The sequence below is a fragment of the Colossoma macropomum genome, unplaced genomic scaffold (genome assembly GCF_904425465.1).
Source record: "Colossoma macropomum unplaced genomic scaffold, Colossoma_macropomum, whole genome shotgun sequence".
NCBI lineage: Eukaryota > Metazoa > Chordata > Actinopteri > Characiformes > Serrasalmidae > Colossoma > Colossoma macropomum.
In genome coordinates this window covers 22,126,051-22,150,729 of record NW_023494800.1, presented here as the reverse complement: position 1 = coordinate 22,150,729, position 24,679 = coordinate 22,126,051, and the positions used below count along the sequence as shown (strand labels likewise).

Below are 24,679 nucleotides of genomic sequence, written 5' to 3'. Positions count from 1 at the left end.
ATGGAAAACCTAACAATTAACAGTCCATATTTACAGCTGGAGGGACTGGTTGTCCCTGAACAAACCTTGTATCCTACATTTCTTTTCTTCCTCATTTTCTATCTGCTCATTATGGTAGCTAATATTGGAATCATTCTGCTCATAACAATGGAAAGAAGCCTACATGAACCTATGTACATTCTCTTCTGTAATCTTCCCTTTAATGATGCATTTGGAAACTCTGTCATTGTCCCTCGGTTGCTTGGGGACCTTTTCAAGCCAACATCTGAACGCTACATCAGTTATACCGAGTGTGTTGCTCAAGCCTTTGGTTTCCACATGTATGTTGCTGCCTCTCACACTGTACTCATGGTTATGGCCTTTGACAGATATGTTGCCATATGTAATCCACTGCACTATACAACTGTCATGACTACCAAAATGGTGGCTAAACTGACTGCATCAGCCTGGGGTATTGCGCTGGTCTGTGTGAGCATATTGTTAGCTCTGACAATAAGGCTGAATCGCTGTGGAATATTCATAGAAAATCCGTTCTGTGATAATGCATCACTGTTCAAACTGTCATGTGAAAATCCTTACATTAATAATGTACATGGCCTGATATACACAACATCTTTACTTGGCTCTTTGGGGTGCATTGCACTTACTTATGCCAAAATAACAGCTGTCTGTATTAATCGTAAAAACAAAACTCTGAACAGCAAGGCTCTGAAAACCTGCAGCACACACTTGACTGTCTATTTAATCATGTGGATATCTGGATTTACCATGATCATACTCCATCGTTTTCCTGGTTATGCAGAATACAGGAAAGGAGCTGCGCTGCTTTTCCATGTCGGCCCAGGTATTCTGAACCCTGTCATATACGCCCTGCAAACTACTGAAATCCGACGTGCCCTACTGAAGATTCTGTGCTCAAAGAGGGTGATCCCTTGACCAAAATCGGTATACATCAAAAAAGAAAGGTTTTCTGTCTGTAGTTTGACTTTAAATTGTTAATAACACCCACAGTAACCTGTACTAGTTTTGAAACTATGATATTACTGCCTATTATGTCCATATATAGTTCTTCGTCAGCCTATTTGTAACTAGTCACAGTTTCTCAGTTATGTGTAATTTTGACAGATTTGTACTTTTCCGAGTATGTTCCAATGATAATACTTTAACTTACACTATGGTATATTGACAAGGAAATATGTTCTTTTTAATTAAGTTTAATTTTGTTTTTTTGACTGATGTTTTACATTACAGTAGGTGACTGAAAATTTTTTATTCATGTTGTTTAATTAGGCATTTTTTCTTAAGTTCAAGCTTTGTCACATTTTTCACTCATTAAGTATATTCTGTTTAGTGTTATGCATACTAAATGAAAAGGTGATCATGCTCAAGGCCTGCTTGTTAAGTTTTTGCAAAGGTGTGAATATGAATTTGAGAGTTTGGATTCTCCCCCATACTACAGTCTGGCAAAAAGTTTATGCCTGAAACACCTAACGATCCCTTCTAATGTTCAACCATAAACCACCCGGCGCTTGCTAGTCATAAAACCTACTCTGTTAGCAGCAATCCTTGATATTTGTCAAAAGCTATGCTGTTGCTTAACTACAGTATGCAGAAGACCATAGAGAAATTTTAGGGTATCAAGGTCAATGTCCACAATGGCTGATACAGGGAGGTATAAGGTAGAGTAGGCTTAGATAACTGGAATTTATGCTGCAATGTTTGATCCAATATTTTGGGTGACCAAATTCTATCAATTCAGTGGAACATATGGGAGTTGTGGTACCTGGCCTTGAATAATGGTGTCCTCCTCCATAAATCATAATCTATAACTCAGAAAAGTAAGATAGTACCGAGTAGTAAGATAGAGAGAGTAAGAGAGAAATAGTATGAAATTTCAAAACTTATGACAGATGATAAAATAGAGAGACATAAACTACATTTACATACACACAACAGCTGGACTATGTTCTTCTTTAGAGAGTGAGAGGTGTGCATGGTGTGCACGTGGAAGGCAGAGAAGGGCAGGGAGAGAAAAAGCTGGAGACAGACAGCCACCAAGCAGACATAACACTGCAACCATCTTTACAAAGAAGTTAGAACTAGGCCTGGGGGAAATCTAAAAATAATTAGCACTAGGGCTGTAACTAATGATTATTTCTATAATCTGTTGATCTATCAACACGTTTTTAATTAACTGACTAACCTAAAGGGGAATTGCACTGATTTTTCAAAATTTCTAATTCAATCTTTAAGATGCTCCATTGTAGAGAAAATTACTAGGTCTGAATTGTTAACAGTGGTGGTGATAGGAACCTGGGGCCGTATAGCAGAAACTTCTTAAGTCTGAAATCTTATCTGCTTAGTCACCATGACAACTTCAGTTAGGACTTAATTTAAGACAGAAGCTATTACAGAACAACAATTCTTAAGTTCATAATCTTATTCTAACTCCAGAGAAGATAACAGTATTACAGAAACATCCTAAATAGACAAATTTTCCTAAATTCTATCCTAACTTCAAGACAACAACAGAGGTGTCTTAACTTCTGTGTTGACCGTGTGTTTCTATGATTTTATGCAGTGACAGGCAGCGTAGATCACCAGAACTGGCATAATGACATTACATTTATCTATATCAAAAACGGTGCTTTAATGTTTTTTTTTCCTAACCGCATTTTAAAAACCCCCAGACACTGCAGACACAATCTCATTAGATCTTAAGACAAAAAGAAGTTTCTATTATACAGCCCCAGACATCCAAAGTGTTTTTTAACTACTTTAATTTAAAAGACACCTCATAAAAAAATGTTTCATAAAATGGTTACAAATACACTGCCTGATTCTAGACTTTTTACGCTAGGTTTGCAGTAAGACTTTGGCTTAAAAAGTATTTTTTTTTTTTTTAAATACATTAATGGCAGAGGGGTACAAACAGAGAACTGTAAGGCAAAGTAGCACCCAAAAAATTCAGATCTCTACAATGAACCATTTCACATCTCACACTGAATTATTCTAAATGACTTTGTTTACATTTAATGACTGGATTATATAGGAAATTTGAAAAAGCAGAGGAGTTACGTTTTAAATAATAAGAAATTAGATAAATATCTAATGCCTCTACCAAGACTTATTAATAATAATTTATTCATTTGTTATTCAAATTCATAATTGATATTGCATTTACTCTTAATTAGGTCAAAGAATACAACCCCAATTCCAAAAAAGTTGGGACGCTGTGTAAAATGTAAATAAATGTAAATAAAAACAATGCAATGATTTGTCCTATGTCCTATGGGTGAGGTTGACATTGTCATTCCTCCTGAATATAAGGACCTCAAGGAAGTTTCTAGCAAGTCCAATGCTACCAAACTACCTCCACATCGACCTTATGACTGGCCACACACCTTACAGAGAATTCTTCCCTTCCCGAGTCTTGTCTTTATCCACTTAACCAAGAAGAGAAAGGGTTAAGGAGACATACATCAAAGAGGCTTTGGCTCAGGGTTTCATTAGACCTTCCATATCTGTCGCTTACAGGTTTTTTTTTTTGTTATAAAGAAAGATAGTAGCCTTAGACCTTGTATTGACTATAGAGGCTTGAATCAAATTACAAAAAAGTATGCTTACCCACTCCCTTTGATTCTAGTAACCCTAGAGCAATTGCATGGAGCAAAGATTTTCACCAAATTAGACTTGTGAAGTGCTTATAACTTATCTAGAGTGAAAGGGGGGGTGAATGGAAAACTACCTTTGTCACCACTAGGCGGCACTATGAGTATACGGTAATGCCATTTGGCCTCAGTTATGCTTCCCCAGTCTTTCAAGCCTTCATTAACAACGTACTGAGGGATATGATTGGACAATTTGTTATTGCCACATTGATGACAATTTAATCTACTCTTCTGATCTCAAACAACATGAACAACATGTTCACCTGGTATATGTTTGTTAAAGGAGAGAAATGCAAGTTTCATCTCTAAACCACTTCCTTCACAAGATATATTATCAGCGCCAATGAGGCCGTGATGGATGACCACAAGGTTGAGGCAGTCGTGAACTGGCCAGTACCAACTTTGATAGAAGAATTCAATTTCACGAATTAAAACAGGAATTTACAACAGTTCCAGTAGTTAGACAACCAGATCCTTCAGAACCCTTTGTGGTAGAGGTTCAGAGAATGGTGCAGGGGCTGTGTTATCAGCATGAGTTGAGAACGGTCAAAAGGTCATATCTGTTATGGCTGTTACATTTTAAATTCTAGTGATTTTGCTCTTAATACTGTTTTGAGATATATCTATGTTATATCTACATGCAAAGTATATAAATACAACAAATATACATTTTGAGAAAATCTTTTTGGACTTCTCAAAGAATGGGTTCTTGAATCATGAATCTTGAAGAACGATGATTAAATATTCAACTTCAATTCAATATTCAAATTCAATATCATCATCATCATCTTAATCCTCTTAAGCCAAGCAAGGGTTGAGGTAGCAGTAGGGAAAGCAGAGAATCCCAGACAACCCTGTCCCCCGCAACTTCCTCCATCTTATTCTATGGGAACCCTGAGCCGCTCCCAGGCCAACTTGGAGATATAATTCCTCCAGTGGGTCCTAGTCCCAGTAGGTTGTGTCTGGTAAACCTCCAATGGCATGCGGCCAGGGGCATTCTAATCAGGCCTGAACCACCTCAACTGGCTCCTCTCAATGTGGAGGAGTAGTGGCTCTACTTTGAGCTCCTCCAGGATGACCGAGCTCCTCACCCTATAAAGTAAGAGTGTAGCCCACCACTCTGCAAAGAAAGCTAATTTCCATTGCTGATTCCTGCAATCTCATTCTTTTTGTTATTACCTAAAGTTCATGACCATTGGTGAGGGTTGGGATGTAGACTGACCGGTAAACGGAAAGCATTGCCTTATGCCTCAGCTCCTCTTAGCCACTACAGTCCAGTACAGCGAACAAATTACTGCTGCCCCCTACCCCAAGATACTTAAACTCTTCCACCTGAGGTAGGTTCTTTCCCCTTACCTTCTTTCCCAGGCTAAAACCATGGACTTAGACTTGGAGGTGCTGATCCGCATACCAACCGCTTCACACTCAGCTGCAAACCGCTCCAGTCAACACTGTAGGCATGTAATGGAGCCAAAAGGACACACACACACACACATTTTCTAAGCTGCTTCTCCTTCTGGGTCGTGGGGGAAGCTGGAGCCTATCCCAGCAGTTAATGGGCAGAGGGCAGGAACAGGTCGGCAGTCCATCGCAGGTAAGTCCACTGATCGGTTGGACTTACCCCCTAGATGCCAGGCCCCTAGGACCAAGCCCCCAGTCTGCCAGTCCAGGCATGCTGTTTCCGAGGTCCATGTGACATTGCAGAGGTGTGTCAGCCATGACAGCCCCACAACTTCAAGAGCATCAAAAGCATTTTCTAGGCAAATCTCATCCACTCCTGGTCCTTTGCCACAAAGGAGCTTGCCAACTACTTCAGTGACCTTCGCCAGAGGAATGCAGTCTGAAGCCCATGGCCTTTGGCCCTGACTCCCATCTCTCGGGTTTGGGAGTTTAGAAGGGATATCCTGTCTCTTGGGATTAGGAGTTTCTGAGAGACGTGTCCGGTTTAGGAGTTTAGAAGAGACATGTCTCTCAGGTTTAGGAGTTCCTTATAGTTCTCCATCTACTGACCGACAATGTCCTTATTCAAAGTTGGAGTTTCTCCATCATAGCTGAGTACAGCTTGAGCAAAGCCACTCCAATTTCTTCTGAGTCCCTGGACAGCTGTCCAGAATTTCCTTGAAGCCAACCAAAAGTGTTTTTCCCATGGCCTCTCCAAACTCCTCCCATGTTCTGGATTTTGCTTTAGCCACTGCCTCCCATGATGACCTCCTTCACCACAGGTGTCCACCAGGGGGTTCTTGGGTTGTTGCCCTGACAGGCACCAACAAGCTTTTGGCCACACCTATGCCTGGTGGCTTCCACAATGGAGGTTTTGAGCAGGGTCCATTTGGACTCCATGTGCCCTACTTCCTCCGGCACATAAGAACAGTTCTCCCGGCGGTGGGAGTTAAAATCGTTCTGAACAGTGGCCTCTGCCAGTCGTTCCCAACACACCCTCACTATTTCCTTGGGTCTACCAGGTCTAACTGCCAGTCTTCTCTGCCATCTGATCCAACTTACCACCAGATGGTGACTGGCTGACAGTTCAGCACCTCTCTTCACCCGAGTGTCCGGAACATATGGTCCCAAGTCAAATGAAACAACAACAAAGTTGATCACTGACCTTTGACTCAAGGAGCTCTGGTACCAAGTACACTTATGAACGTCCTTGTGTTTGAAGTTGGAGCTTGTTATGGACAATCCATGACTAGCACCGAAGTCCAATAACAATTCACCATTTGGGTTTAGATTGGGCAGGCCATTCTTCTAGATCACCTCCTCCAGGTTTCCCAGTCATTGCTAACATGTTGCTGCCTCTCACACTGTACTCATGGTTATGGCCTTTGACAGATATACTGCCATATGTAATTCATTACACTATACAACTATAATGATGACTAAAATGGTGGTTAAACTGACTGCATCAGCCTGGGGTGTGGCATTGGCCTGTTTGGGCATATTGTTAACTCTGACAATAAGGCTGAATCACTGTGAAAAATTAATAGTACATCTGTTCTGTGATGATGCATCACTGTTCAAACTGTCATGTGAGAGTCTTTACATTAATAATGGATATGGCCTCACACACACAGCAGCTTTCCTTGGCTCTTCTTTGGAATGCACTGCGCTTAATTATGCCAAAATAAAAGCTGTCTGTATTAATAGTAAAAACTTAACTCTGAGAAGCAAGTCTGTGAAAACCTGCAGCATGCACTTGACTGTCTGTTTCATTATGTGTATATCTGGATTAACCATGATCATACTATATCGTTTCTCTAGTAATGCAGATTACAGGAAAGGGGCTGTGCTTATTTTCCATGTCTGCCCAGGAATTCTGAACCCTGTCATATATGCCCTGCAAACCATTAAAGATTCTACGCTCAAAGAGGGTGATCCCATGACCAGAATCTTTATACGTCGTAAAAGAAAGAATTTCTGTGTATAGTTTGGCTTGAAATTGTTAATAAAATTCACAGTAACTTATTCTAGTTTTGAAACTGTAATCTTGCTGTCCTTGCTGCATATGCTGTCCATGTATACTTCACCAAACTATATTAGGTGGTCACAGTTTGTCAGTTGTATGTAATTCTGATAGATTTGTATATTTCTGAGTATGTTTAAATGACTCCAGTATTTTTGAAAGAAAATATATTCTCCTTTAATTTTGCTCTTTTCGGCTGATGTTTTCCTTGCAGTTGGTTACTAAACCTTAATGTTTTACTCAAGTTGTTTTATTAGGCTACTTTCAGTCAAAAGAGTAAAAATATTTAACTTATATTTGGCTATTTCTAATAAAGTGATAAAAACAGAAGTTTCAATATTGTTGCAATACTGCAATCCATGGAACATCCTGGTGGAAAATTATCATATGACATGTCACATGAAATTCTTGTGCAAAATGCATTTTTACTTTTTTAAAGTTTAACCTTTGTCAAATTTTTCACTCATTAAGTCCATTCTGTTTAGTGTTATGCGGACTAAATGAAAAGGTGATGCCTCATGCTCAAGGCCTGCTTGTACATTTTTTGCAAAGGTGTGAACGTCAATTTGAGAATGGATTCTCCCCCCATATTACAGTCTGGCAGAAAGTTTAAGGCTGAAACTGCGTCCTTCTAATATTCAACCTAAACCACCCTTTGCTTGCATCATCAGTTTTTAACCACTGTTTGCTGGAGAAAGGAATGTGTTTTAAGATCATCTGTTTAACTAAACTTTGTGTTTTACAGTGTGTATAAGCCAAGAAACTGTAATACAATATCAGGGGTTTTGAGATATATTTAGATTGGAACCAGATTTGAAAAACAACCTGCTGTTATGACACCTAGATGTCCCATGAGCTCTTTTGAGGCTGAACAGCATGTCAATATAAGGATGGAGGGCCAGGCATCTAAACTATTTGCTCTGTTGTTTTGTATTGATGCTGATGTTCTTTTACCAGAAAAGGACAATAAATAGATCAAAGCTGGACATGCTCATATTAATATAATACTGAAACAACAGTGACCCAAAATGTTTTTTCACATGAACTGTTACCATGTATAGACTTCTTTATCACCCAGGAAGGCTAAAAGATCATAACTGTGATTGCTATTACATTTTTAATTTCAGTGATTTTGATCTAAATACTTAGCTTTTTTTTAAAAAATATACGATATATGAATATTAGAGTTTCTCAAAGAACAAGGATTTGAAGAATTATGAATACTGGAGAATGAGCATTAAAATATTTAGAACAGAAATATACAAAACAAAAAAAGATTTCAAGCTCCCTGGTTAACTTTTTGCTTATTAACCAACTGAAATTTACAACATCTAACTGCCTTCTTCTTGTTCTAAACAGCTGTCATATCACTGTACATCAATGGAAAACCTGACGTTTAACAGTCCTTATTTACAGCTGGAGGGACTGGTTGTCTCTGAACAAACCTTGTATCCTACATTTCTTTTCTTCCTCATTTTCTATCTGCTCATTATGGTAGCTAATATTGGAATCATTCTGCTCATAACAATGGAAAGAAGCCTACATGAACCTATGTACATTCTCTTCTGTAATCTTCCCTTTAATGATGCATTTGGAAACTCTGTCATTGTCCCTCGGTTACTTGGGGACCTTTTTAAGCCAACATCTGAACGCTACATCAGTTATACTGACTGTGTTGCTCAAGCCTTTTGTTTCCACATGTATGTTGCTGCTTCTCACACTGTACTCATGGTTATGGCCTTTGACAGATATGTTGCCATATGTAATCCACTGCACTATACAACTGTCATGACTACCAAAATGGTGGCTAAACTGTCTGCATCAGCCTGGGGTGTAGCACTAGTCTGTGTGAGCATATTGTTAGCTCTGACAATAAGGCTGAATCGCTGTGGAATATTAATAGTAAATCCATTCTGTGATAATGCATCACTGTTCAAACTGTCATGTGAGAATCCTTACATTAATAATGTATATGGTCTGACATACACAGCTGCTTTACTTGGCTCGTCTTTGGGATGCATTGTACTTACTTATGCCAAAATAACAGCTGTCTGTATTAATCGTAAAAACAAAACTCTGAACAGCAAGGCTTTGAAAACCTGCAGCACACACTTGACTGTCTATTTGATTATGTGGATATCAGGATTTACCATGATCATACTCCATCGTTTCTCTGGTTATGCAGATTATAGGAAAGGGGCTGCACTGCTTTTCCATGTCGGCCCAGGTATTCTGAACCCTGTCATATACGCCCTGCAGTCTACTGAGATTAGACATGCTGTGTTGAGGATTCTACGCTCAAAGAGGGTGATGCCATGACCAAAATTTTCATACATTATAAAAGAAAGAATTTCTGTCTGAAATGTTAATAACACTCACAGTAACTTGTTCCAGGTTTGAAACTGTGATATTCCTGTCTATATTGTCCATATACAGTTCTTGACCAACAATATACTAGTTAGTTAATAGTCATAGCTTCTCCATTATGAGTAATTTTGATAGATTTGTAATTTTCTTTTAAGTGTAATTTTGCTCCTTTCAACTGATGTTACTATTAGTCAAACAAGTAACAATACTTTTACTTACATATAGCTTTTCTAACAGTTATAAAATACAGAAACATATTTCAGAATTGTTGCAGAAACAAATCCTTGGAACATGCTAGAGCAAAATTAACAAATGACATGTCACATGTAACTCCTGTGCAAAATGCATTTTTTCTTAGGTTTAAGCTTTGTCACGTTTTCGCTCACTGAGGCCATTCTGTTTAGTGTTATGCTGACTAAATGAAAGGTGATAACTCATGCTCCCGGCCTGCTTGTCAAGTTTTTGCAAAGGTGTAAATAAAAATGTAAGAATCTGGATTCTCTCTCATACTACAGTCTGGCAAAAAGTTTATGCCTGAAACAGCTAACGATCCCTTCTAATGTTCAACCATAAACCACCTGGCGCTTGCTTTCAAGTCATAAAACCTACCTCCTTTTTGTCCTGTTGAAGGCATAAAAATGCTAGCAGTGACAATGAAATGATCAAGTGACCTACTCTGTAAGCAGCAATCTTTGACAATTATCAAAAAAACATGTTCTGAAGAAGTAAATATATAACTATTTATGATATATACTATACTTATATGATTTATGTTGGAAATGTGGAGGAAGTGTGGACAAAGAAATTAACACAGTGGTGAAGTTTTATGGTATGGGTATGCATTGTAGCCCCTGAGAAACACAATTCTCTTGGATAACTTAGCTATGTCATCATAGGTATTTCATATGTATAGGGATTTCTGTCAAATACCCTCCACTGCCATGAGCTTTGAGAAAAAAAATCGTCAACGAAGACATTTAAAAACTGCAGACTGTCATTTAACTGTGCCATAAAACACACTCTAGTTGCTCCTGTTCTTAATGCTGTTGTTCAACTACAGCGTGCCAAAGGCTATGGAGAACTTCCATCAGATGTGTTCTTATGTGGTTCTAGGGTGGCATGGCTGTGGAAGACTCCATAATGGCTGATAGAGGGAGTTTATGAGGTACAGTATGTCAGGACAACTAAAATTTAAACTGCAATGTTTGATTCAATATTTTCAGTAACCAAAACACATCAATCCAGTGGACCATAGTGGGGTTGTAGTACCTGGTCTTCAATAATTGTTCAGATCCTACATTTGCCTTAAAATAACAAGCTACAACTCTTCTGACCAGAAAAACAAGGCAGAGTGCGCTTGATAGTCTTTAATAAGACTATAGGAAAACTAGTATGTGATGATGTCTTCAGCTCTTTACACTGAATGTAATCACTGGTAGTTACTTTAACTGCTGGGTAACACAAGAACAGGAAATTACTCCTATGCAGAAAAAGAGAGAATTATGAGTGTATTTGTCGGGATGAGAGTAAATTAAAAAAACGAGCCAATCAGAGGTCCTCAACTGCATTAAAGGGGAATTCCACCAATTTTTCAACATGTTTCCAGCTATTAAATTGTAAGCATAATCAGATCATTCAGAGCGTTTTTGTGAAATGATTCATTGTAGAGGAACTTGCCGACTCAATTTTATTTACAGTGGTGGTGATAACCAGGAGTCATAATGTCTACAACGTAGAACATAGGCATTTTATTCACTATCCAAAACCACCAGCAAACCTTTTTTCTTAGTTTTATATGTAATATTTATTGTGGTAAAATAACAGTACATCAGAAAAAACTTAGGTTTTCTTTGGGAATTATGCTGCCTCACATCTGTGCTGTATATATTTCAAAATGTATTTACCCAACCTGTATGTATTTGTAGTCCAAAAGCTTAGCTCAAAACTGCTGTTAAACAATGACTCCAGCATCACTGCAGTATCCAGTACCGATGATGTACCATATGCTGATATTTCTGATCACCTTCCAGTCTTTTCCATTGTAACTACAGCTATACACACAGCTAGAATAAGTAAGCAACACTAACAAATTCAGTGAATACATTTCAAACTGTACATAGTATGATGTTTAAACCCAAAGTGTGCCTACTCTGCATCTAGAGAGATCATTATTCAAGGGATGAATCAGTCATTTTTATTTGTAAAGAAGCATCTTAACAAACCTTTTAAGTCCTGGATCAATGCCCACAAGAGAGCAGTAAAAAACACAAGCGTTACAGAGATTATTTGACAAATCCTACCCCGTTAATGTACAGAAAATATGCTACATTTCAAAACAAGTTACAGCACACACTCAAAAAAGCAAAACAACAGTAAGTTATCAATGAACTCATGACTAGGTGTACCTAGACTATACATGCTAACAGATTTCAAATTTAAAATGCACAATACTGTCCTCACTAATCAAAGCAAAGTTGCTAATGTATTCAATGTTTTTTTGGTTGGACCTTCTGTAGCTAGAAAAATTCCCGATACTCTGCTGTCTCTATCAGACACTTTACCAGCACTTAATGCTTTCAAGTTTCTGCCTGCAACTTCAATGGAACTAAACAATGTTATAAACAAACTCAAGAACACTGCTGCTGGTCTGGATGATTTCCTGCCAGTGTTATTAAAGAAATGTCTCCCATCATTATCATCATTATTTCACCCTATCAACCAATCCTTAAGCTCTGGCATGTTTCCTGACAAACTGAAATGGGCAAAAGTTATCCCATTATATATATCAGATGACCCAACAATATTCTCAAATTATCGGCCTACATCTATTCTTCCAAGTAATTCCAAAGTTCATGAAAAACTCACATACAACCAACTCATCTGTCAACTTACTAAATACAAACTATTATATTGCAACCAGTATGGTTTCCAGAAAAAAATTCTACCTCCATGGCCCTAGTTCAGCTAACTGAGAAAATTTCTAGTGCACTCGATAACGGTGAAATAACCATAGAAGTCTATTGACTTCTTCAAGGCATTCGACACAGTTAATCACAGTATCCTGCTACGAAAGTTACAATACTATGGCATTCAAAATGTCTTATGGAAGAGCTCCTGCTTCAGTCTGAAGAATATAGATTGTGGAATTCTTCAAGGGTCATTACTGGAGCCCCTATTATTTTGAATGTATGTTAATGATCTTTACTTGGCAGCAAAGAATGTATTCTTTATTTTGTTTGCAGATGACACCTATCCTATCTGATAAAGATGGCCATAAATTGATCTCATCTATAAATTCAGAATGATCAATTAAACATTATTCACTGGTTTAAAGCTAATACATTATCTCTCAACATCAAAAAAGTTCATATATGCTTTTCCCTAAAAATAAAAAAAGCATCGATCTTCCTCCAGTCTGGATGTCCAGTCACATATTAACTCAGGTGCATTACTAAATTACTAAATTGATGACAAACTGTGCTGGAAAGAACATATTTCCTTAATTTTGAATAAAGTAGCAAAAAATATTGGTGTCATCAGAAAACTCAAATGCAGAATGGCACAAAAAAGCTTTTTTTACCCACAATCTTCTTCCTGACTACTTTGAAAACAGTTTCCAGTACAACTTGTTCATCATTACTCCACAAGGTCATCTAATCTCTCTCAAACAGCTCTCTTTAGGATGTCACTTACACAGGTTACACTTTCACATTGAGGGCCTTCAATTTGGAACTGCCTACCACCTCATTTGGTAGGCAGTTCATCAGCCTCTCATCAGCTTCAAAAAACAGTTTAAAATTCATCCACTCACTCTAAGTGTGTTAGTGTTTTTCTTGTGATTGTCAGTTTGTTTTTTATTTAAGTAATTTAATAATCTTTTTTTTTTGAGGGGAAAGTACTTTGTAAAAGCCCTTTCTCTCTATTTTTTGTTGTTTTTTGTTTGTATTTACTGTACCTTCCTGTGCAAATAATCTATAAAAAAATAAGCAATATAATAAATAAGCAGTAATGAAAAAATGAATAATGAATAATATTTGCATTTTGCACTTTTGGGGATTAAAACTGGTGTTTTTTGAACGTTTAATGTGATGTGCTCTAAAAACAGCATACAACAATGTTCAAACAGCGTTAAGAAGTTTTGGTCCAAAATCTTGAAATGTGACTGCTGCTAGAATGCATGTCTAAAAAGTAATCAGTGTAGCGTGAGATGGAATAATGATGAAATAAAAATTTTATTCCTATATTAACTTACATACTATAGTCTGGCTCAGCTTTTAATTCACAAATAGAGTGATATGCCTCGAAATGACACAGCAAGACAATAAGCCTACTGACCTGAAGCAAAGTCCTTATTTGAAAGTCTGTTCACTCTGCGGCTATCTTGGCAATGCTAGTTATTTCATGTCATAAGACAAGGCCTCTACCTCGTTGAATTTTACAGGAAAGACCTGTAAAACCGAAAGTGAAAGCCACATTATCGTGTTAGAAAGATATTTGAAATCACTGTTAAAATCAGACAAAAAATGCATATATAATTAGTAGAGTTTGCAAATAACACACTGAAAACTGTTTTTCTCAGCTTGGTCTAGCTACTGCACATGCACCCTTTACTAAAGAACTATACTTTCTCATAAACAGACACCACGCTGTTAAGACTTCCCTTTGATTTTTCAACCAGTGAACTGTCTCCTCCTCCTTTATAATGTCTCTGTCTCAGGCTTACTTTGACGAATGGGCATTCCACATTGCCCCATCTTCCCCAGCAATGAATATTTCCAAACTCTCCTTTTTCACCGTTTAATACATGCTTTTAACAAGCGAAACATTGTTTTTTTTGGTGCCTCTGTCTATCAAAAAAATAGAAGGCACAAGCAAAATATTATTGCCAGAAAATAATTAGCGCACATCAGCGTAATTGAGGTCGCACAGTCTGCCACACAATTTAGCTAAGATTTAGTTGCAGCATCTCTTGCAGTGTCACACACAATAAACATATCTATCCATATCTAAAATATATTAAGACACAGCATTCTATAAGTGTCCTATAACCTTTTTTTTGCTCTTAAATGTCTGGGCAGCTAACTTTTGACACTATTAAAAATTTTGCTAAGAGGGAAAAAATGTTTTTTATGGAGCGATGGACTTCAGCAACCTTTCAATTGATCATAAGGTTCATCAGACTCAGATGTTTCTTTAATAGCTTTTGGCTTACTATGAAACCAAATTACAAGAAATTACAAAATTCCAAACAATTTACTCACTTTTTAAGATGAAAGATAATAAAATTCAAGATCGACCTTTTCAAATGTTCACCAGCTGCCATAATATAAGATTTGTAGCTTAGCTAACCAGTCAAATAGCTAACGTTAACAGTAGTACTGCTACCAGGTTAACCGCTACCTTTAAACTCTTACTTATCTGTGAATAAGATCTTAGCAGTGCTATCAACGTATAATAAACAATGATAAATCTTTGCAGACAAAAACAAGAGGTTATGAAACCTCACTTACCAAAAGATTACAGTAGAAGGCAGGTCTCACAGGGAAACATGAATTCTCTGACCACAACGACCTGGTTCCCCACAGCTGGCCTTCGCTGCACACTAAATGTTGTCAGTAGTAGTTCATTCAACTGTTGAACAACACAAGAACACAAAATTATCCCTGAGCAGAAAGAGAGAGAGTAAGAGAGAAATAGTATGCAATTTCAAACCTTATGACAGATGATGAGACAGAGAAACATTAAACTTCATTTACACACACAACAGCTGGACTATGTGCTTCTTTAGAAAGTGAGAGGTGTGCATGGTGTGCACATGGAAGGTGGAGAAAGACTGGGAGAGAGAGAGACACCAAGCAGACCAAGTATATCACTGCAACCATCTTTACAAAGCTGTTAGAACTAGGCCTGGGTAATATCTAAAAACAATTAGCACTAGGGCTGTAACTAATGACTATTTATACAATCTGTAAATCTATCAACACTTTTTTAAACTGTTCAACTAAGTGAAAAATGAATTCAAACAATGGCATAAGACATCTTTGAAACCTCACCACTGAAATCTACTAATATTATATAATATCAAACTGCTTTTGTTTACAGTACTGTTACATTTATTTCTCAGTTGAATCTGTTGCTAAACCAAAAGTGTAAATGAATACAAGAATTATAGAAAGCTTTTAATTATTCACTAAAATCTACAAACTGTTAATGAAATAAAAATAACTTCATATTATTTTTAGTTTCCTTATCTAGCTTATCACCTTTCCTGTTCTCAGTTCTAGCACATATTTAATAATTTGTTTATTTTGAATTGTTGTCACAGTTTATATTATTTTTGAATGTTATAAATGCATTTGTAATATTTAAGACAGATGCTTAGCTAATAGAAAACTTGTGCAGTATTGTTCTGTAGTACTTTGGATTAAAGGGAAATTGCACCAATTTGATGCTTTGTTATAGAGAAACTTATGAGGTCTTTATTGTTAATAGTGGTGGTGATGGGAACCAGACATCCAACGTTTATTAACTCAATTAATCTAAAAGATACTTCATAGAATACTATTACATAAAATGGTTACAGATACACTGCCTCATTCTATACACACTGTTTCAAACTAGGTTTGCGATGAGATTTTGGCTTAAAAAGTTTTTTTTACAACTTGAAAAACTTTAAATACATTAATGGCAGAGAGGTACATGCAGGGAGTTGTGAGACAAAATAGCACCCAAAAAATTCAGATCTCTACAATTAACCATTTCACATCTCACACTGAACTATTCTAAATTACTTTGTTTACATCTCAATGACTGAATTATACAGGGAATTTGAAAAATCTGAGGAGTTACGCTTTAAACAATAAAAAATGAGATTATTATCTACTATACCTAGCATAAGTCATTAATACAAATTCACTCATTTATTATTCAAATTCATAATTTATGTTGCATTTATAATATAAGACATGATGCTGTTTCTGATTAAGTTAAGTCAGTAAAGCGTGTGCAGTTAGAACGGACAGGGGGATGAAAAACTTTGTCATTAGTATGTCAGATATGATCAAATGAAATTAATAAAACAAAGCCTGGACACTGTGACAAGCAGCTTGTACTAGCATACAGATAATATTAACACTAGCTGCACACAACAAAAACAACAAAAAATGCAGCATCACAATCAAATTATTTACCTTAAACTCAAATAAAAACAGTACTTCAAGACTTTTTATCTTGATGTTACCACAAAGAATTTCAAAGAAAGGTAATTCTTCCTTAAGATTTTGCTGCTGGTGTCCAAAACCCATTCAGCCATTCTTGCTTCTATTTTATATAACTATTTGAGTCAACCATTCATTATAGAAAAGGTGCATAATATGTTTAAATATCCTTCATTATATTGTTTCCTTGAGAAAAGAATATGTTTTAAAGTGAGGAGATTATCTGTGTAACTAAACTTTGTGTTTTACAGCGTATAAAAGCCAAGGAACCGTAGCGCATTATCAGGGGTTTTCAGTTATTTTTAGAACGGAATCAGATTTGAAAAACAACCTGTTGTTATGACACTCCGTCACATGTCCAATAAGCTCTTTTGAGGCTGACCAGCATGTCAATATAAGGATGGAGGAACAGGGACCTAAAATAATAGTTCTGTTGTTTTACATTGATGCTGATGATCTTTTACCAGAAATTATATTTAATAGATCAAACCTGGACTTGCTCATAATATTACGATACTGAAACAACACTGACCCAAGATGTTTTTCACACCAACTATTATCATGTAAAGACTTCTTAATCATCCAGGGAAGCTAAAAGATCATAACTGTTATTGCTGTTACATTTTACATTTCAGTTCTTTTGCTCTTAATACTTAGCTATTTTGAAATATATCTATGTTCACTATATGTACACTGTATAAATACAACAAATAAATATTTGGAGAAGAATACTTTTTAGAACTCTCAAAGAATGGGGACTCGGAAAATCACGAATCTTGAAGAATGAGGACCAAATATTTAGAACAGAAATGTATTAAATAACAAAGATTTAAAGTTCATGTTTCTGCTTATTAACCAACTGAAACTTCCAATATCCAGCTGCCTTCTTCTTATTTCAAACAGCTGTCGTATCACCTCTCAATGGAAAACCTGACAATTAACAGTCCTTTTTTACAGCTGGAGGGACTGGTTGTCCCTGAACAAACCTTGTATCCTACATTTCTTTTCTTCCTCATTTTCTATCTGCTCATTATGGTAGCTAATATTGGAATCATTCTGCTCATAACAATGGAAAGAAGCCTACATGAACCTATGTACATTCTCTTCTGTAATCTTCCCTTTAATGATGCATTTGGAAACTCTGTCATTGTCCCTCGGTTGCTTGGGGACCTTTTAAGGCCAAAATCTGAACGCTACATCAGTTATACTGACTGTGTTGCTCAAGCCTTCGGTTTCCACATCTATCTTGTTGCCTCTCACACTGTACTCATGGTTATGGCCTTTGACAGATATGTTGCCATATGTAATCCACTGCACTATACAACTGTCATGACTACCAAAATGGTGGCTAAACTGACTGCATCAGCCTGGGGTGTAGCACTAGTCTGTGTGAGCATATTGTTAGCTCTGACAATAAGGCTGAATCGCTGTGGAACATTAATAGAAAATCTGTTCTGTGATAATGCATCACTGTTCAAACTGTCATGTGAGAATCCTTACATTAATAATGTATATGGTCTGATATACACAGCAGCTGTACTTGGCTCTTCTATTGGATGCATTGCACTTACTTATGCCAAAATAACAGCTGTCTGTATTAATCGTAAAAACAAAACTCTGAACAGCAAGGCTTTGAAAACCTGCAGCACACACTTGACTGTCTATGTCATCATGTGTACATCTGCGTTAACCATGATCATACTCCATCGTTTCTCTGGTTATGAAGATTACAGGAAAGGAGCTGCGCTGCTTTTCCATGTTGGCCCAGGTATTCTGAACCCTGTCATATACGCCCTGCAAACTACTGAGATTAGACATGCTCTGCTGAAGATTCTATGCTCAAAGAAGATGATCCCATAACCAGAAATTTCATATATCATAAATAAAAGAATTTCTCTCTGTAGTTTGAATTGAAATTGATAAATTTCACAGCAATATGTTCTAGGTTTAAAACTGTGAAATTCTGTCTTTGCTGCATATGCTGTCCATGTATACTTGACCAAACTATATTAGGTAGTAACTAGTCACAGATCCTCAGGTGTATTTAATTCTGAGTTTTACTTTTCTGAGCTGGCCCAAATGAGACCATTTTAACTTACACTCCAGTATATTTGCAAGGAAATGTATTCTTTTTAAAGTTTAAAGTTGCTCTTTTCAGCTGATGTTTTACATTGCAGAAGGTGACTCCATACGAATTTTTACTCAAGTTGTTTTATTAGGCTACTTTTAGTGAAATTACTAACAATATTAAACTTCTATATGACCTTTTCTAATACAGTGATAAAATAAAGACAAATTATCCAATATTGTTGTACGGAAAATTCTTTGGAACATCCTACAGCAAAATTATTATGACATGTCACATGTAATTCCTGCGCAAAATGCATTTTTACCTAAGGTTACATTTTGTCAAATGTTTTCGCTCATTAAGTCCATTCTGTTTAAAGTTATGCTGACTAAATGAAAAGGTGATGCCTCATGCTCAAGGCCTGTTTGTCAGGTTTTGGCAAAGGTGTGAATGTAAATTTGAGAATTTGGATTCTCCCCCATAATACAGTCTCAGAAAAAAGGTATTAAACTGACACTGAGGCAGGACCCTTCTTGTCACTGGGGTGGTAACCACAATGGTATCAGTACCTTTAGTCAGAGGATATAATTGTACCACAATTATACATTTTTTTATCGTATTGACTCTACACACCCCGTCTTGTCTTCAGGCTTTTTATTTCATTTATTTGTTCTGTTTTCGAACATTAGGTTGTGAAACAGCACAAATACATAATTTTCACCTGGGAAAAACTTATTTAAGGTACACAATTGGACCCTAAAACTACTGTTGTACCTTTGAGCGTACATTTACATTGTTTGTACCTTGAAGAACAAAATATGTACCTGCACAGAACCTTTGTTTCTAACAGTGTACAGTCTGGCAGAAAGTTCATGCCTTTAACAGCTAACTAACTATCCTGTTTAATGTTCAACCATCAATTCAAAAAACCTACCTCCTTCTTGCCCTGTTGATAGCAGAAAAATGCTTGTAATGTCAATGAAAAGATCAAGAGACCTACTCTGTAAGCAGCAATCCTTGGCAATTATCAAAACCAGATTCTGAAGAAGTAAATATATAACTCAGTAGTTCTATGTTTTATGTTGGAAGTGTTGTAGAGGAAGTGTGGACAAAAAAATAAACATAGTGGAGTTAGTTATCAGAGACTGTCACCATAGAATAGAGACTTTTCACTTTAATGGGAATTCTCTCAAATTCCTTCTACTGCCATGAGCTTTGAGAAAAAAACATGTCTGAGAAAAAGGAAATATAATAGAAGGAAGACATTTAAAAACTGCAGATTGTCATTTAACTGTCCCATTTGACAAAGCAAATACGCTTTAGATGCTCCTTTTCTTAATGCTGTTGTTTAACTACAGCGTGCCGAAGACCATGAAGAAATCCATCAGATGTGGTGTTATGTGGTTCTAGGGTGGCATGGCCATGGATGACTCCACAATGGCTGATAGAGGGAGTTTATGAGGTACAGTATGTCAAGACAACTAAAATTTAAACTGCAACGTTTGATCCAATATTTTGACAAACCAAATTATATCAGCACAGGAATCATAGGGGGGGTTGTGGTACCTAGTCTTCAATAATTGTTCAGACCCTACATTTGCCATAAAATAACAAGCTATAACTCTTCTGACCAGAAAAATAAGTCTGTTTTGATAAGACTATAGGAAAACAAGTCTGCAATGATGTCTTCAGCTCTTCACACGGAATGATATTACTGGTAGTTACTATAACGGTTGGAAAACACAAGAACAGGAAATTATCCCTAAGCAGAAAGAGAGAGAGAGCAAAAGAGACAAAGCATGTAATTTCAAATTTTATGAAAGATAATGAGAAACATAAACTGCGTTTACATACACACAACAGCTGGACTATGTTCTTATTTAGAGGCTGAGAGGTGTGTTTTGTGTGTGTGCTGGAGAGAGAGTTGAAGACAGACAGCCACCAAACAGACATGCCCTGCAGCCAACTTTAAAAACCAGTCAGAACTAGGCCTCGATGAAATCTAAAAATAATTAGTACTAGGGCTGCAGCTAATGATTATTTCCTTAATCTGTTAATCTATCAGCTACAACCCCAATTCCAAAAAAGTTGGGATGCTGTGTAAAATGTAAATAAATGTAAATACAAACAGAATGAAATGATTTGCAAATCTCATAGACCCATATTTTATTCACAATAGAACACAGAACACATATAAGATTTTACCATTTCATGAAAAACATTAATTAATTTAGAACTCAAAGGCAGCAACGCATCTCAAAAAAGTTGGGACAGGGGCAACAAAAGCCTGGAAAAGTAATTGGTACAAATAAAAAACAGCTGGAGGAGCAATTTGCAACTAACTCATATGACTGGGTATAAAAAAGAGCATTTTTGAGAGGCAGAGTCTCTCAGAAGCAAAGATGGGCAGAGGTTCACCAATGTGCAGAAAACTGTGGTTAAAAAATAGTGAAACAATTTCAGAAAAATGTTCCTCAAAGTAAAATTGTGAAGAATTTGGATATCCCACCATCTACAGTACATATCATCATCAAAAGATTCAGAGAATCTGGAGAAATCCTTGTATGCAAAGGACAAGAAATGCTTGTGATCTTCAGGCCCTCAGGCGGCACTTCATTAAAAAAAACAGGCATGATTCTGTACTAGAAATCACTGCATGGGCTCAGGAACACCTCCAGAAATCACTGTCTGCAAACACAGTTTGCCATGCAATCCACAAATGCAAGTTAAAGCTGTATCATGCAAAGAAGAAGCCATATGTCAACACAACCCAGATTCGCCGCTGTCTTCTCTGGGCCAAAGCTCATTTAAAATGGACAGATGAATTGAATCCAAATTTGAAATTCTTTTTCTTTATCCTGCACACTCAAAAGGAGACGGACTTGCTTGTTATCAGCACACAGCTCAGAAGCCTGCATCTCTGATGATATGGGGTTGCATTAGTGCCTATGGCGTGGGCAGCTTACACATCTGGAAAGGCACTATAAATGCTGAACAGTATATAGATATTTTAGAACAACATATTCTCCCATTCCAGACCTTTCAACAAAAGAAAACATTTGGTGCATCATGAAACGAAAACTCCGGCAAAGAAGACCCAGGACTGTTGAGCAGCTAGAATTCAACATCAGACAAGAATGGGACAACATTCCTCTCCCAGCAACTGGTCTTTTCATGATGTTTACAGGCTGTTGTGAAAAGAAGAAGGGAAACTACACAGTGGCAGACATGGGCCTATCCCAACTTTTTTGAGATGCGCTGCTGCCACCAAGTTCTAAATGAGTTAATGTTTTTGATGAAATGGTAAAATGTCTCACAAGTCAACCATTCAGTATGGAAATGTTGGGTAATACATTTTAATATCCTACGTCATACTGTTTCCTTGAGAAAGGAATATGTTATAAGGCAATGAAATCATCTGTGTAACTAAACTTTGTGTTCTACATTGTGCATAAGCCAATGAACTGTTACACAACATCAGACGTTTTGAGTTATATTTAGATTGAAACACAACCTGTGGTAAAGACACTCCCTTAGACATCCCCTAGGCTCTTTTGAGGCTAAACAGCATGTCAATATAAGGATGGAGGGCCAGGTGTCTAAAATAATTGTTCTGTTGTTTTACATTGATGTTGATGTTCTTTTACCAGAAAATGAATAATCAATGCTGGACTTGCCCATATTATTTTAATACTGAAACAACAATGACCCAAAATGTTTTTTTACCAACTTTTACCATGTAAAGACATCTTAATGACTTCTTAAGGCTAAAAAATAACTGTTATTGCTGTTACATTTTAAATTTCAGTGATTTTGCCCTAATTACTTAGCTATAGAGCTGTTCACTACATGTATAACTATATAACAACTATATAAACACAACAAATTTATATTAAAAAAAAAACATTTTTGGAATTCTCAATGAATAAGGACTGAAAGAATCATGTATCTTGAAGAATGAGGACTAAATATTTAGAACAGAAATGTATAAAACAACAAAGTTTTAAAGCTCACTAATATATGTTTCTGCTTATTAACCAACTGAAATTTCCAACATCTTATTGCCTTCTTCTTATTTCAAACAGCTGTCGTATCACCTCTCAATGGAAAATGTGACATTTAATAGTCCTTTTTTACAGCTGGAGGGACTGGTTGTCCCTGAACAAACCTTGTATCCTACATTTCTTTTCTTTCTCATTTTCTATCTGCTCATTATGGTAGCTAATATTGGAATCATTCTGCTCATAACAATGGAAAGAAGCCTACATGAACCTATGTACATTCTCTTCTGTAATCTTCCCTTTAATGATGCATTTGGAAACTCTGTCATTTTCCCTCGGTTGCTTGGGGACCTTTTAAGGCCAAAATCTGAACGCTACATCAGTTATACTGAGTGTGTTGCTCAAGCCTTTGGTTTCCACCTGTATGTTGTTGCCTCTCACACTGTACTCATGGTTATGGCCTTTGACAGATATGTTGCCATATGTAATCCACTGCACTATACAACTGTCATGACTACCAAAATGGTGGTTAAACTGACTGCATCAGCCTGGGGTGTAGCACTAGTCTGTGTGAGCATATTGTTAGCTCTGACAATAAGGCTGAATCGCTGTGGAATATTCATAGAAAATCCGTTCTGTGATAATGCATCACTGTTCAAACTGTCATGTGAAAATCCTTACATTAATAATGTATATGGCCTGATATACACAGTAGCTTTCCTTAGCTCTTCTATGGGATGCATTGCACTTACTTATGCCAAAATAACAGCTGTCTGTATTAATCGTAAAAACAAAACTTTGAACAGCAAGGCTTTGAAAACCTGCAGCACACACTTGACTGTCTATGTCATCATGTGTACATCTGCGTTAACCATGATCATACTCCATCGTTTCTCTGGTTATGCAGATTACAGGAAAGGAGCTGCGCTGCTTTTCCATGTTGGCCCAGGTATTCTGAACCCTGTCATATATGCCCTGCAAACTACTGAAATTAGACATGCTCTGCTGAAGATTCTACACTTAAAGAGGGTGATCCCATAACCAGAATCTTTATACACCATAAAAGAAAGAACTTCTGTCTGTGGTTTGACATGAAATTGTTAATAACACTCACAGTAACTTGTACTAGTTTTGAAACTGTGATATTCCAATGATAATACTTTAACTTGCACTACAGTTTCCTACTATAGGAAATTTATTCTTTTAGGTGTAATTTTGCTCTTTTCTGTGGATGTTTTACATTGCAGTAGGTACGTTGTTTTATTAGGCTACTTTTGGTCAAATGAGTAACAATATTTTTACTTACATATAGCTTTTTCTAATACAATCATAAAACACAGAAAAATATTTCAATGTTGTTGCATGGACAAATCCTTGGAACAACCTAGAGCAAAATCAACAAATGACATGTCAAATGTAATTCCTGTGCAAAATGCATATTTACTTAGTTTAATCTTTGTCACATTTTTCACTCATTAAGTCCATTCTGTTATGGTGACTAAATGAAAAGGTGATGGCTCATGCTCAAGGCCTGCTCATCAAGTTTTTGCAAAAGTGTGAATATGAGAATTTGGATTCTCTCTCATAATACCGTCTGGAAGAAATTTATGCCTGAAACACCTAACTGTCCCTCCTAAAATTCAACCACAAACCACCCTGTTTTTGCATCAAGTCATAAAAACTACCTCCTTCTTGCCCTGTTGATGGCAGAAAAATGCTAGTAAATGTCAATGAAAAGAACAAGAGACCTACTCTGTAAGCAGCAATCTTTGACAATTATCAAAAACAGTTTCTGAAGAAGTAAATATATAACTCAGTAGTTACATGTTTTATATTGGAAATGTTGTAGAGGAAGTGTAAACAAAGAAATAAACATAGTGGATGAAGTTTTA

General features: G+C 36.7%; 4 protein-coding genes and 1 pseudogene across 4 annotated transcripts; all 5 read left to right on the top strand.

The window, feature by feature from the left end:
* Window positions 1-936, top strand: LOC118820093 (olfactory receptor 52D1-like). Its single transcript, XM_036588224.1, has one exon. It carries the CDS (start codon window positions 1-3, stop codon window positions 934-936), a length of 936 nt encoding a protein of 311 aa, XP_036444117.1.
* Window positions 937-6,459: 5,523 nt separating this feature from the next.
* Window positions 6,460-7,054, top strand: LOC118820567 (annotated as a pseudogene).
* A 1,460-nt stretch (window positions 7,055-8,514) lies between these two features.
* On the top strand, window positions 8,515-9,453 carry LOC118820106 (olfactory receptor 52D1-like). The gene has a single exon (XM_036588240.1). It carries the CDS (start codon window positions 8,515-8,517, stop codon window positions 9,451-9,453), a length of 939 nt encoding a protein of 312 aa, XP_036444133.1.
* An 8,186-nt stretch (window positions 9,454-17,639) lies between these two features.
* Window positions 17,640-18,578, top strand: LOC118820102 (olfactory receptor 146-like). Its single transcript, XM_036588234.1, has one exon. The coding sequence runs from the start codon at window positions 17,640-17,642 to the stop codon at window positions 18,576-18,578; it is 939 nt and encodes a 312-aa protein (XP_036444127.1).
* Window positions 18,579-22,889: 4,311 nt separating this feature from the next.
* LOC118820095 (olfactory receptor 146-like) lies at window positions 22,890-23,828 on the top strand. The gene has a single exon (XM_036588226.1). The coding sequence runs from the start codon at window positions 22,890-22,892 to the stop codon at window positions 23,826-23,828; it is 939 nt and encodes a 312-aa protein (XP_036444119.1).
* Window positions 23,829-24,679: the final 851 nt, after the last annotated feature.

Coding starts and splice junctions, on each gene's coding strand:
- LOC118820093 (XM_036588224.1), top strand. CDS start 1: ATGGAAAACCTAACAATTAACAGTCCATATTTACAGCTGGAGGGACTG.
- LOC118820106 (XM_036588240.1), top strand. CDS start 8,515: ATGGAAAACCTGACGTTTAACAGTCCTTATTTACAGCTGGAGGGACTG.
- LOC118820102 (XM_036588234.1), top strand. CDS start 17,640: ATGGAAAACCTGACAATTAACAGTCCTTTTTTACAGCTGGAGGGACTG.
- LOC118820095 (XM_036588226.1), top strand. CDS start 22,890: ATGGAAAATGTGACATTTAATAGTCCTTTTTTACAGCTGGAGGGACTG.